Raw genomic sequence first — 14,580 nt, 5'->3', positions numbered from 1 at the left:
TATGGCTCGTCTTTGTTACTGGAACATGGTTTCCTGCTTTAAGAAGAGGATCAGAACAATGGATTTTATATGCTCGTGTTCCTTGTGTCCCAAAGTAGCCACGTGCTTAACTCACAGTACTGTAAAATCTTGCTTTAATGTTTGGTGCTTTTTAGTACAGTCAGATACTCAAAATTCAAAGGGTTGAAGTTAAAGGATAGTACCTTAGTACCTACCCCAGCTAAAATCATGGCTGAGCAGTCGTGTGATGTGTATTTGCATTTGAGTTATGTCAGGTTTTCGATGTTGCCTTCACTCATGTTCTTTTGTGAGAGGACTGTCGCGAATTCTTCCAGAGATCAGTGTCAAATATAAGCACAGAAAATGAAACCAATGTATTTCTTAGCTAAATTCAGTCAAAGAAAGATCTTTGTGCAGTCACCTTGTCACCTGCTGTTCAGCGGATGATGTTCTTGTCAGCTGAAAGCTACCCTCTAGAAGGCATTACTCACTTAATAAATCAAGCGTGGGGTACTGAGTGTACCACATGAAATGGATTCTGTATCATCCTTCTGTTTATTAGGATAAAGCATCCCACTGGGAATTTAAGTCTAAACTGCAGTATGGGGTTTTTTTTACCTGGGTGGAGCACTGCATGCAGAGAATTATAGTCTCTAGAATAGCTCTCTGTGTTAAGATGAGTGGTACCAGCTACCAGTCCAAGTTTGTAAGCAAGATGTGTTTCAGCTATTGTGATACATGCCTTTGTTAACAATGTGAACGGATTTTACAGCAACCCATGCTGTCCCTCCAGCCGTTCCAGAAGGAAGCTGGAAGCAAGTTAAAAGACAGCATATTAGCATTCAGATTGTTTTTATGTTATAGCTGATTCTTTGCTACTAGTCCAAGGAGGATGTGTGTATCTCTAGTAGATGTGGTGTGTTTGGAGTGGTTGGGCACAGAGCAGCACATGGACACATCTGAGCTTTAAATAGAGAGGGGACCCATTTCTTTGGCCTGGGTAGGATCAAGATCACGAACCTGGGTTGCCTGGAGGCTTTGGAGAGCATGCTAACAAATGTCATCCAGTTAGTCTTGCAAGCAGACAAGGACGCAGGGTAGTGTTGGTCTCAGGGCTGTTTGGTTCGAGCATGGTATTGTGTAGTGTTTGAGTCTTAAGCCCTTGTTTGGGAAGGAAATAAAAACCCCTTATGCCTGTACATCAGCATTTTGGAGGCTGCATACCACGTTAGCCTAAGCATTTCTTAGGATCGTTCTGATCTTGTTTACACTGATCCAAGGGGGAGAATAGGCTTTGCAAGAACAAAGCAGAGCTTGTACCTGTGTTGCACACACCTGCTAGCCACAAGGCTATGCTTTGCTGGTGTAAGCTTTTTTGCACTAGTGTAATTGCAGTGATGTAATTACATCAATATTAATTCCTTTAATGAAAACTATGCTTTGGATAAAGGTATAATTTAACTGCAAAACAGGGAGGATGTGTTTGTTATGTTAATCTTCACCAATGTCGTTTTTCTGGAGTACCTAGTAACTAATCCGTCTTCCTTTTTAATTAACAGTGATGTCCTTTACCCAAAAGATACTTCTAGTCCGCACAGTGGAGTCCCTGCAGAAGTGCTCTGTAGAGGGAGAGACTTTGTTGTAAGTATAGAAGTATTTGTTGTTTTTAAAGGAAAACACAGGTGAAGTTTGCCTGAGAGGCCAACACATTGCAAAACTCCGCTCTACTGCGATAAGGTGTTTCCTCCAAAGAAATTATTTGTACTTTAATCCCAAAGGTGTTATTACAAGTCTGTCATGGGAGTGTTGGTGTAAATTGACATTGTGGCTGACGGGCAGGTTCAGATTGTCTGTCATTAACAGTATTCATCCCTTTATAATACATGCTGCAGAACCCCTATCACATAGCCCCCACAATGCGGGGCATACAGAAAAGCCAGGACTGGATAATGAAGTGCTTATTTCTCCAGATATATTCCTGTGGGCTCAGGACCGTGAGATCTCATGAGGGCAGTGTGGGTAAGCCTTGTGTTCTGTGAGCATGCACTGTTGGCCTTTAAAAAGGACTTTATTCCCCAGAGCTGCTAATCAGTGAAAGGACTTTGTTCCCAGGCACCTTTTGTGAGCAGTAGCTGCACATGGAAGTTGAAATGAATACAGGTCTTGTAAACACACACATAACCACAGCAAAAAGGAACAACCTCTGCATTGTGTTTATTTTTGCTAACCATGGAAAGAATTAAGTTCCTAAGCGGTTCCTAAGTTCATATTCAGTTTAAGGCTTTTACCCCATCAAAGAGAAGCTGATGAGTGCATTGCTTTCATTTTTTTTCAGTTAGACCTGTCTGTTCCCCTTGTTTGCAAAGTTTGATTATGAGATTTAGCTCTACATGGAAGCATGCTGTGCAAGAGACTTTAAGGATATTGCAGTACTAGTGTAAGATAAAACTGATGGTGATTGAAACTGACTTTTTTATTGTGTTTTGATGTCTGTCCGAGACACTGCCATATGGAGACCTGGATTCAGGTGTGACTTAAGTCTTTATGACACAGCAGATTAGGTGACACGTCGTGTGTAAAGTTCTAGGGACCAGAAATTATTATGCTCAGTTAAGTAAGTGGTAGTGTTTTAGCGATTAAGATGTAAAGATAAATTATTTTCATTTGAATATACCTTGATCGAGAAGTGGATCTGGGTTGATCATAAAGGCAAGCAATTTGCTCATTAGCTCTGCCGCAGGTAAAAAGTTAAAATGTTAGAAAATAGAGAGCATCTCCATCTGTGGAGAAAACGTGTTCTCACTTAGAAAGTGAACTTTATTTCCCTATATTTATTTGTGTAAAGTGATTAAAAAGGTTAAAAAATATTTATGGCCAGTAGTGTCGTATGGTGTCCGCCTGTTCCATGCTGTACTTTGGGGAGGAGGAAAAGTAATTTGTGTCTTTGCTGAAAGCTGCTGTTTTTTCCCCAGATTCTCACATAATAAATTCAGAGGACATGAGTACTATTGGCTGTAGTTGAGGGTAAAGGGCATGATGAGAAATGGCTGCCTCAGAGTTGTGTGTGTGGAGAGCTGATAGATACAATTCCTTTGGACAGCAGCTTCTTGTGCCTTAGAACTGAAATGCCCTGTGCCCTAAAGTGAGCGTGGTGGTTTTGTGTGTTTGTGGGCAGAGAGAAGCTGAATCAGAGAAGGGTGCATAGATGACATTGTAGGGCAGGAAGAAATTGACAGTAATGAGATTTTGAATTCTTCGTGACATTATTAATACACGCAGACTAAAAGAAGTTGTAGTCTACTTAAATGGAGACAGGAAGGAATCGAAGGTCATGTTCAGAGAGTGTTCTGCCCAGGTCCTCGTGTATCCTGTTAGCCTACTCTCAGCAGCTGCCTCTCAGGATGTTAGACCTTAGGAGGTGCTTTGCAGAGCACCTAGCTTTTACATGAACCGGGGGCAAGTATGTGAGTGACAGGTCATCTTGGCATAACTGTGACTGTGATGTGCATTGAAGAAGGGAATGGGCACTTTCTAGGGGGCTGTGTGTGGAACGGAAGCAGTCATCAGCCTCTACAGGCCCCTACGTTAACTCAAGTGGATGAAGAGTTTCTTTAGGTTGATGATTTTGTATGTGGGAAGCTGAGCCTCAGGTGTGACTTCTGGAGTCCCAGCATTGCTACAGTGGATCTTTGGGTTTTTGGAAGCTAAATGGAGTTTGAGTTTAAGAGATTCTTCATAGCTTTTGTAGTCACAGGTTCACCAAGGCAAACTGTGGACTCTCAAAGCTTTTGATACTGTGATCATGGCCATTTGAGGACAGAAGAGGCCAGAAGGTGTTTTCCACTATCTGACCAAGAATCACCTACGTCCACGTTCTTGAATGACATGGGGTTTCCATTTTTCTGGTAACACCATTGAACAGGGTCATTACTACAACCTCAGTAAAGCAACTGCTAAATACAATTACTAGGTTTTTCTCCTTTATTGCCTTCCTAGATGTGGAAGTTCACGCAGGACCGCTGGGTTGTGAGAAAGGAAGTGGCAGCAGTTACAAAAGTGAGTGATGTTTTTTCTTCCTAAACGAGAAGTTGGTGATAAGTGTTGGGCATTGTCTGTAGGTCAGTAGTGAGTGGATGCTGCTGCAAGCTTTTTCTCAGGTTCACAGCGTGTGCATTACTGCTGACTTTCAGTGTTGCTCACCAGGTGTGCCTTCACTTTGTGACAGGTATAGATACATCCTCTTTTTGGCAACGTTTCGAGCAGCTCCCCAGTTACCACAACTCCACAGGATATGACTGGCCTTGTAGCTGAGCCACTGGAATGTATCTTGTTCTCTCATCTGTTTCAGTGGAAAGCCGGACACAGTTTGAATTAAGCTGATGGATTGTGCACCAAAGCAGATGCGTGCTTGTGCAGTCCACACTAGCTAGCTACTCTGCTTTGGGTGTGTTACAAAAGAGCAACTCTTCTGTTGGCATTTGCTAGTTGTCAATATTGAATAAAAGCTTTAAAGCAACTCAGGCACCTGAATGTTCTGTTAAAACAGGCAAATGAATGAGAAACATTAAGTAAAGAGGACGGAAAATTGTTTCCTTAAAATGCAGTAAAATGATAAAACATGAGTCAATTTATGCACAGACCATATATTTTTGGAATGTAAGATCCAGCGCTGCTTAAAAGCTGTGTGTGTGTGTAGGTGCAGCTTGTCTGACCTGCAGCACTAAAATAAGATTAACATTGTAGAATATGCTTCTTTGCCCAATAGAGTCTTTTCATCTCAGTATGGAAATTCCCTTTTCGTCACAAAACATGCCATGAGCTATTTGACTCTCAGGTGATTAATCACCACTGCTCTCTGAAGTCCTGTGCTTTTAACATTGTGTGAAAGTGTTGGTGCAGAGAAGGTTGAGTATCTCTGACTTAGCCGTGTGTGTATTCATGGAGGTGCCCCATCTATCTATCTATCTGTCTGTCTGTCTATCTATCTATCTATCTATCTCTCAAATCAGCCCATCTCTTCCTGTCTTGTGGAGCAAAGCCCATTGCTGCATGGTTGCATATGTCCTATGTAAATTGACTTCCATATTATTTTTGCTTTTTCTTTTAGCTTTGCCCAGAAGATGTGAAAGACTTCCTAGAGCACATGTCTGTGGCAAGAATAAACAAAGGCTGGGAGTTCATGCTGCCTTATGATGAAGACTTTGTTAAGAAGCATCCAGATATAGTTCAGAGGCAACATATGCTGTGGATGGGCATTCAGGCCAAGTAAATGACTTACTTTATTTTGGGGAATAAGATAAAAACAGAGGGCTATCTAGTACAAAGTTTATGTAGACACTGATAGTTAATTTGATCTGTGTAGCCTTGAAGGTTCCCCCCCTCACATTCACCAGGCAGTGGTGTGGTGGGGGGTATAATGCAAATCATTCCTGTTCCTTGGCTTCCTGGAGAAATTGAGTATTCTAACTAATGGCTAAAGCTGGCGTGGCTGCATGCAGGCATAACAACTGAAACTGTCCTGGTATATTTTATCTTTGTTTTTCAGATTAGAAAAGGTCTATAATCTCTTAAAGGAGCACTTGACACCAAAGAAACAAGAGGCACAATCAGGTAATGATCCAAGCGGAACATCTTAAAGCACATGCATCCTTCCATATTCCAGGGTGATGTTTTGGAGTTCCTTTCTGGTTTTGAACATGGTGGGGACTCGTCTTGCTTTGTTTGATATTTTTCCTTTCTTGCTATTTCCTCTGGATTATTTGAGACAGATCTTGGTCTTTATTGGCACCGCTGATGTTGGGGTGACACAAGCTTACTGTAGCATCCTTGTAGCAGAGCAGGGAGGATTCCTTGGCACTGGGGTCTTGTCATTTGATACTGTAAAACCAGCTGGTTCTGTTATCCACTTCTTTATTTAAGGCAGTTTGTATGGCGTAAGGGTGCAAGCAGCTCCTGAAGAGAGGACAGGGCCAGTGCACAATTAATTCTCACCTCTCAGTTTGCAAGCTAATGTGCATGAGGTGATTTTTTCATTTCCCCTGATTTGCACTGGGCTTCCTGTGGTGTGGTTGAGGGCTGAGCAATTAATGAGGAATGCGTTTGGTAGGGTGCTGTAAGGAGGTGTGAAGTCGTCATTTTGATATCCTTCTCCACCATGGATGCCAGTGAGAATATTAAAGTAGCTGCTCCATAATCCTAAAAGATTGTGAAAACTTGAGAATCCAGAGAGTTTTAACGAAGCATTTGGCTCATTGCCGGACACTGGAGCCAATGGAGTACAAGTGGAACTGACAAACGAGCATACGAATCCATTTCAATACCCTGTGTCTGATCTGCTTGGAAGGATTAGGTGTTGGGTTGTTTGGAGAGGATTAGCGAGCCTAACAGCAGAGGAGGTAACAGCATGTGTGCTGTGCATGCTTTTACCTTAAACACAGCACTCCTTCATTTGGCATTGAGACTGGCTTCCTCTGCTTCCAAGACACCACTTCCTTTCACCTTTGGATAGCTGGATGTGGAGAGGACATGGGGGAAGAGGCACAGGATTGTATGGGAAGGGACTCCCTCCTGTCCCTTTCTCCCCATCACTGGGTAATAATACTTAGGAGATGGTCTCAGACTTTCATACTGTGCACCTCACACTAAAAGGGTGCTCAGGTTCACTGTTAACCCCTTCACTCTCCTCAGTGTACCTATAGGACATCCTTATGCTGGCTCTGGCAGTTGCTGCGACAGGCCCCACCAGCCAACAGAAACTCAAAAAAAAAAAAAAAAAAAAAAGTTGTTGGGCAGAGAAGCATTGGGTCACAAGTAGAGGTGTTCGAGGAGCCTGTATCCTGGTTTCCTGATTTGCGGAAAACGTCCTAGTGATTGAACATGTACACTTTGTCTTTGCTTCACGTTCCTTGACTGGAACACCCTTCCCCAAACATCTGGTTTACAGTTGTCAACATCTTTATCTTTAAAAAAAGCAAACACCACCACCACACCCCAAAAAAAAGCCACCAAAAAAACCCAAAACTAAAGTAAAATCTAATCAACAATCTGGGTTTATGCCTTAGATTTCACAAGAAGATGATGTTTCCTGGTTTTATTTCACTGTGAGCTCTTCAAGAAACATTCTGCAACACTAGAGCCCTGGTTATGGTGGGATTTATGGTGTCTTTTGTTTCTTACTAGCTCGTCCATTGCTGGTTTCTGGGGAGCAAAGGGTCAACATGGCTAAAGCAAAAGTCAAGCAGAACTATGGGCAGCTGGAGAAGGATTTCCAGAAGCAAAAGGCAGAGATGAAATCAAATGACACCTCAGCCAAGATGGATGTTTCCAATATCCGCATTAAAGAGGAGCCTGTGAGTGATGAGGAGCCGATGGATACCTCGGCTTATAAGGGCATGAACAACGGCATTGTCAATGGCCTCCATGCAGAGGAGGACTCCACGGACTCTTTAAATGGCCACTTGCCCGGAGGCTGCATTGACCGGGTAGCCCAAGAACTGAAGGCTTTTGTGTCGTCAACATTTAAGAAACAATTTGTACTCACCCTGAGTGAGCTTAAACGGTTATTTAACCTTCACTTAGCCAGTCTGCCTCCGGGACATACGTTGTTCAGTGGCATTTCGGACAAAATGTTACAGGACATGGTGTTGGACACTGGCTGCAAACAGATTTTGGTGCCTGTAAGTATGTTTTTCCCTTGGTGTACTTTGGGGAGGAGAGACTTGGGGAGCAGTTAAACACCTGAGCTGTGAAATGTGTGTGTCTTGTGCTGGTGGTCTGGAAGAACAGATGTTCTCCGAGTAACTGTCCAGTATTGGATATGTTGAAGCTGCTGGAGGTTTGTCTGGCATCCTGCTTCAGGCAGGCCCTGCACTCTGCTTTCTTTGCTGCGTGGTATGGTGCATAGCTTGGTTGTCTTTGGGGCTCTGTTTCTGCGTCCACGCTGTTGGATCGCAGTGACTCATTGTCCCAACTCGCTTCTGTTAACATAGAATCATAGAATGGTTTGGGTTGGAAGGGACCTTCAAGATCATCTAGTTTCAACCCCCTGCCCTGGGCAGGGACACCTCCCACCAGCCCAGGCTGCTCCAAGCCCCGTCCAACCCGGCCTTGAACCCCTCCAGGGATGGGGCAGCCACAGCTTCTCTGGGCAACCTGGGCCAGGGGCTCACCATGTGATCTAATGCAGTCCCAGATTCCCATCAGCTCTTCCAGAGTTGTACAAGCTCCTTCTCTCAGGGACCGGGACACAGGTGGGGGAGGAGAGGTGGCAGTGACTGCCTGGGAGCAGCAGGGCACACCCAGCAGAGCCCTCTGGGAAGCAACAAACCATACCTGCAGCAGGTTTCTTCGGTCAGTCCTTTCCACCTAGACTTGTGGAGAGGTGTCTTTGTTTCTTTGTCTTTATGGAAATGACGTGTGATTGCATGAGACAGAGACAGGTTTGTGTGACAGTAGATTGCTTAGGAAAGGAAAAGGAATTTGGCATCATGGGAAAGAGCCTAAGAGGGAATTAATTTTACAAGACATCTGGCAGTGGTGATTGGGTCGCAACTAGAAAGAGTTTGGGAGTCAGCTGCCGTTGGGGAGAGAGGGAAAGAAAACGTGTGAACTGCTCGGAAGAGCAGGCAAGGCAGAAAGAGGAGGAAGCAGGCAGGCTGACAAGAGGGAGCCTGGAGCATGGGGGTTGAAACCCAGCTAAGGAATAAAGGTTGCTTCTGGGAGGCGCGCAGAAATAACACGTTCAGTCCTGTGCAAAGTACTTGTTGTGGCACCTGGGAACCAAGTAACAGCCTTGAAATGCCACTAGGGAGACCACCAATTTCGGTACTTTCTGCGTTCTCTCTTGACAGCTTCCAAGTCCTGGGGTAATGTTTGCCTGGAACTGCCTCGGTGCTGGCGAGGCGCTCCTTTGTACGCGGTGTAATGCGTGCATTTGCCATGCTGATGGTAAATAGCTGAGGGCATTGCTGCTCTGTTACTTGGGACTGGGACTTGTTTGCTCTGGAAATTTGGGGATTTGGGAAATTATTCCATCCACTCTTTGCTTAAAGGCTGTGAGGAGTGAAAGTGAGATAGTTTCTTTTTTCAAAAAACAACCAAAATAAAATCCTCCTGAAGATAGGTGGTTGGGAACTTCCTTCTGTCTGGAAAACCCTGTCACAGGAGACGTGCAGAGGTGTACAAGTGGTGACTGGAACGTCTCCTGCTGGAGGTCTGCTCTAAGTTTTAGTTCTGCTGACCCAGAATTTACTGCAGAACTTGAGATCTTGTACAGAAGCCTGTATAAGCCTGTACTGTTACTAGCAGTGTACATCGTTTCCCCCAAGCCTCTCCCGATGCTCTGTGCAGACGCCAAAGGGTCCCGGGGCTGGTTTTGCTCTGTGCATGGGCTCGTATGCTTTGGTGTTTCTTGATTGTTCCCCTGGACAGTTTCGTCACAACACTACCAGGGCACCTGAGCTCAGGGAAAACCTGGAGGGTTGTTTAGCGTGGGGTTTCACAGTTGCTCATTAGTTTTCTGTAACTGAAAGTGCTTTGGTGATAAAAATCAATGATCTGAGGTAATTAAAATTATGTTATTATGTTCTGTGGGGGGTGAAGACACTCATAGCTTGCATGCTGCCCTATTATAGAAAAGATGGTGCTGAAAATGGCAATTGAAACTTTATCAGGGGAATGCAGGATTTGTTATAAAGCTGACCAACTGCACTAGGGTATGAGATAAATAGTATTTGTGGGGAGCCAGAAGAGACACCGCTCCAGCTGCCAATGGGGCCGTGGGGAGGCCTGCAGGGTGCTGTGCTTGCCTGCGCCGTGTAGCCTCCTTGAGTGGGAGGGAAAAGCATACGTAAAGAAGCAGCGAATCCTGGGCAGAAGCACCCAAGTGCAGGGGGCTGCTGCCGCCATCCCCCAGCAGACCCCATCCTTGTCCCTATCCCCAGGGTGGCGCGGGCTGAGCCTGCGCAGGAATCTGCCTCCTGCGCATCTGCACCCGTTCCTGCAGACTGTGGGTGTGCACAGGGGGGGGGCTCCTGCTGGCTCCCTTCCTGTGGTCTGTGGAGCAGCAAGCTTCTGCCCAGATCTTGAGGATATTTTTGGGGCATCAGGAAATAACGTAAGTGTTGCCGACGTCCTGCCTGGCTACAGTAACAGGAGAGGAATGCGGCCCCGCACTTAGGGTGAACGCTTTGGGCTAGTGCCGATGCCAGGCTCCTGGAGAGGTAAGCTCAGTGGTTTACCTCTAGGATTATTCCAGCGGGTAAGTTTTTTTCTGGCAGACTTGGCCCCTTTCTGTCTGATTTAACTGTAATGGAGGCTGCCTGGCAGCAGGTGTGTTCAGAGCGTGCTCAGAGAGATGCATCCCAAATCCAGGGGCTCCTCACAGAGAGCTTCCCTTTCACTGGGGCAGCCCTGGGGACCAGGGGCAGCGGTGCATCTCCTGAGAGCCCTGCACTAGCGCTGGGGCTCGGAGCAGGAGGGGGCACAGGGCAAATATTTTAAAGAAGGGTTTTAAGGCAGCGGAGAGCTGTTTCAAGGTGAGGCTGGAGAGATTAAGATAAAATGTCAAAGGGACAGCAGATGGCAAGACAGTAAAGCTTGCACACGTCTCTGAAGAGTCGCTGGTGGCATTTCCCGCTCCTGGGGACAGGCCGTGCGACAGCAGGGGCTGTGGGCAGCAGGGTTTGCAGCAGTTTGGGAGGAGGGGATTCTGTGGGGTTTTCTCCCCAAGTTAGTATTGCGTTGGTCTGGAAACAGTTTCCTCCCAGAAACACAGCTGGTTTTCAGAGGTGTGGCTGAGGCGGGAGGAGTTTGTGCTCTCTCTCTCTGTTGAGAGACTTTCTCTGAGCGAGGCAGCTTGTGGCCAGGTGCTCCCGGTGCCCTGCGCTTTGTCTGTCGTGCTGCAGCTTCTTCTTCTGGAGGGAAACTGAAGTACTTGATTCTATCTGTGTTGAAAGCATACAAGAGAGATTATTCCTCAAAAGCGAGTGTTCTTACAAGACGAGAACTATGTCGGGTGTTGCGAGCCTGATAAACCTGAATCCTGGCTCTAACCCAGGTGTAAAGCCTTGTTATATTCCAGACATTTGGACCAACGTGAGAGCCAAAGTTGCTAATCCCACCAGGCAGCTCCCACTGGAGAAAACTCTTGCCCTTTGCAATAAGTTCAGAGGCAGAGCGTGAAAGCAAAAGCCCATCTTTCACTCTGCAATTCACAAGTCTTTTGGCGTGGTGTGATAGAGTCTGGCAAGAAAGGTTTGGTTTGTACCAACCACCAGGATCGAGGGATGCTGGAACAATCAGGACTGGCTTGTTAGCTTTTCACAGATGATTGATTTAGGTTGTCTGGGCGGTTAGCAAGGAATAAATTGTTAGTGACAGACAGGAAGAGACATGTCAGGAGTGAAGTCATATTCCAGCATTGCTCATTAGTCACTGCTTTAAGGGGAAATTTTGAGGCAAATGGATGATTCGAGGCATGGAGTGGAGGCAGTTGTGTTCCTTCCTGTGTGCAGGGGTGTGTGAGGCCTCTGCCTCAGAAAAATCAAATGTATTTCTCTAGCTTGGCACATGATAAAAAAAACCAAAACAAAACAAACCAACAACAAACAAAACCATTTCATTTTTGGAGCCTGAAATGAGCAAGCGTCTGGTTCACTGTTCCATCAGCATTCAGTCTTCAGGAGTCCTGTAGTATGCCCCAAAACAGAGATGACGAATACAGCAGAAGCACAGTGCTTGTCAGTAATGCTGACTTGGAATTAGTGAAGCAGGTAAATACAGGATAGAGTCTGAATCTCTAAAACCTGCCACTGTAAATGTAAAAACCTCCAGAAAGACCCTGCAACGCACTTGGTGCCCTCAGTTGAATACTGCTTTGGATGGCCTGGAAGCAAACACTTCCAGGACATCTTGCATGAGATACTGGCTAAGGTCCAAGCCTTGGGATTGTTCTGGTGTATGGTCGTTGACCCTGCACCTGTGGGAAATGGTCACCATGCAAAATCCACAGGATTCCAGTGTGCCCAGCAGTTCCCCTTTAAAGCTCTGAGGTGGTTGACATTGTGCCAGACATGGCGCCAGGGCCCCTGGTTACCCCACCGTGACCAGAAGCGTCAGTCAAACATGGCTTGGGTGTATCAAGGCACACATCGGGGTGCTCATCCCATTCCCTAGGCCATCGTTAGCCCCGTGTTAATTTGGGATCTGTGCTGCAGGCTCAGCCACCAGGACAGGTGTCTGCCCTGTGGCTGCAGGACAGGCCCTGCCTCAGGCGCCAGGGCTGCCAGAGCACAGTCACCCCTTCAGGTGCGGAATGGGAGAGGAGCTGATGTTGTTCCAGCAGTTCCCATTACATGGCAGTAATAGGTGTCCAGGGATGCTGTATCATAGGATCATTAAGCAGAACTCATTAAATAGGTGGTTATTTTTAACAGCCTCTCGTTCTCAGTTTCCTCCACAGACTGCTGCTTCACCAGATGAGCTAAAGGTCTATGCGCTTTGGGAAGCTGGTGATACTTATGATCAGGTAAAGATAAAAATGTGACATTCCCATATGTGTGCTTACTGAGCACTTGGCATTGTGTTTCTGGGACTGGTACAGCAGGTGTTTTTCAGCTTTTGGTATTGAAGTGTCTGGTTTTCAATATTAGCCTATTTCCAGCTGAGAGGAAGCTCTTAGCTCGCAGGGTCGTCATTGCTGTGTCAAGACAAGGCAGCGTGGGCAGAAACGACGTAATGTGTTGGAGATACTTGTCAGTAACTAGCTCAGCGGAATACAAATAATTTCGAACCTGTGAGGAGAAAGGACTCTGCGATGCAGGCCTTACACCAGGATCCAGTCCAATTTTTTTGGTCTTCTGATGGTAATGCAACATTAACCAGAGAGGAAATTATGTTGTTACCTGGTGCGTCTGTTTATACTTAGAATAGGAAATGATTACAGCATATGTGAGCATCTCCTGAGTTTTAATTGCTATCAGAGCAAATTAAGTGAAAGGGAAGGCGTCTAACAAAACATGGATGGGCAGTGTAACTCCCGTGTCCGTGCTCTAAATAAATTTTTATAGGAAAGAGTCAAGCAGTATCCAGCCTCCTGGAAGCACTTGAGAGGAATTTGTTGCAGCCCCTTCCTCACCATGCTCTTGCACCTTTGGAGTGCCCCAGGTCACAGGACGGGCGCAGGCCTGGCCATGGGGCATGAAGCGATCCCTGTAGAGCCCTCAGAGGCAAGGGCACGGCTAGAGCGCAGATGTGCACGGGATGGTTTTGGCATTACGAAGCAAGAATCCTCTGATGCAGTTCAGTGAATGTTTTGTACAGACTGAGGCATGTGCAGTTTGGATATATAGAAAGATAGGAATAATTGTTCTTCTCTTTGTATTTATGATACATTTTCTTTTAAAGCATCGCCAAGTGTTGCTTGAAATCTTTTCAAAAAATTATCGAGTGCGCAGGAACGTCATCCAGAATCAGTTGAGTCAAGAATGTGGAGAAGATCTAAACAAGCAGGAGGTGGACAGAGTGTTAAAGGTAAGTTTCTATTCCGTTGTGGGTTTGATCCAATTAATACATGAATTTTTAATGCTTGGTTTGAGCAAAGGATCGTATTTTACCTTGAATTGACAAAACAATTGATGTTGGAATGTGGACAAAGCCTGGTTTTCAGCTTGTTTTCTTAAAAATACACTTGTCTCATTCTACCTTCAATGCCTTCAAGGACTAGTGATTTTTACTCACGCGTTATTTTATATTATTGCAGCAAACCTTTATTTGTTATCTTGGACCAGTGGAGAATAGAGTGTAGTAAATGTGATACTTCAGAGTTATTTTTAAATAATGCAGAGTTAAACATTAAGGAGGTGGGAGGGTTCTGCACAGTGTTCTGAGTTTACCAGCTGACTGCTGTTGATTAATGCTGAAGAGCGCGAGTGCCACATACTCAGAAGGAAATGCGTTTCATTCTCTAGGAGGACGTGCAGCAGAGTATGGAGCAAAACCATAGCCAAAGCAAGCAGGCAAAGTAGTAGTTAACACATTTTATTGTGAAAGTTTATTGGAATCCTTTCATCTGTCTTTGAAGGCGCACCACGTACTTGCTAAAGAAGTTTAAGGTATAAAGTGCTGACCACGCAGCCCATGATTGACAAGCTTTAAAAGTCATGCAGGATGGCTAAGTGGAAGGCTGCCAACTAATGTAATACTTTAATCACTGTTGCTGGGCCTTTGCTCACTGTCACCCACTTCAGTAAGACAAGTGCTGAAGTACTTTATTACATTGGGATCTGGAAACGTAATAATAGCATATTTGAAAAATTACAGATCTGTTGATGTGATAGTGTGTAAATTGGTCGTGCTTGAAAAAACATGGTCATCTTGGCATTAAACTAAGCTCAGACATTTCTGCCTGCTAGACAGTATGTCCTGGGGATTGCCTGTGCTGGAGAGTTGTGAAGCGACTAGATGAGCTTGAGTATCGGCTCTCCTGGAACATCTAGACCATGTACTGGCATTAGTTTTTCATGACGCTGTTGCTATGTAACAGATAACCTATTTCTAGGAAAAATACCTTCCCCTAAAAAA

General features: G+C 45.3%; 1 protein-coding gene across 2 annotated transcripts in view; it reads left to right on the top strand.

Moving 5' to 3' along the window:
* POLR3E (RNA polymerase III subunit E) overlaps positions 1-14,580 on the top strand; it is a 30,705-nt gene that overhangs the window by 14,224 nt on the left and 1,901 nt on the right. For both annotated transcript variants that reach the window (XM_063342946.1, XM_063342947.1), the window contains 7 exons: positions 1,560-1,641; positions 3,997-4,056; positions 5,108-5,265; positions 5,546-5,610; positions 7,180-7,676; positions 12,449-12,526; positions 13,405-13,530. In XM_063342946.1, the coding sequence (XP_063199016.1) occupies positions 1,560-1,641; positions 3,997-4,056; positions 5,108-5,265; positions 5,546-5,610; positions 7,180-7,676; positions 12,449-12,526; positions 13,405-13,530 (1,066 nt within the window). The remainder of the gene's footprint in view (positions 1-1,559; positions 1,642-3,996; positions 4,057-5,107; positions 5,266-5,545; positions 5,611-7,179; positions 7,677-12,448; positions 12,527-13,404; positions 13,531-14,580) is intronic.

This window comes from Chroicocephalus ridibundus, chromosome 8 (genome assembly GCF_963924245.1).
Source record: "Chroicocephalus ridibundus chromosome 8, bChrRid1.1, whole genome shotgun sequence".
Classification (NCBI taxonomy): Eukaryota; Metazoa; Chordata; class Aves; order Charadriiformes; family Laridae; genus Chroicocephalus; species Chroicocephalus ridibundus.
Note: the sequence above shows the minus strand (reverse complement) of the source record. Positions and strands in the feature narration are given on the sequence as shown.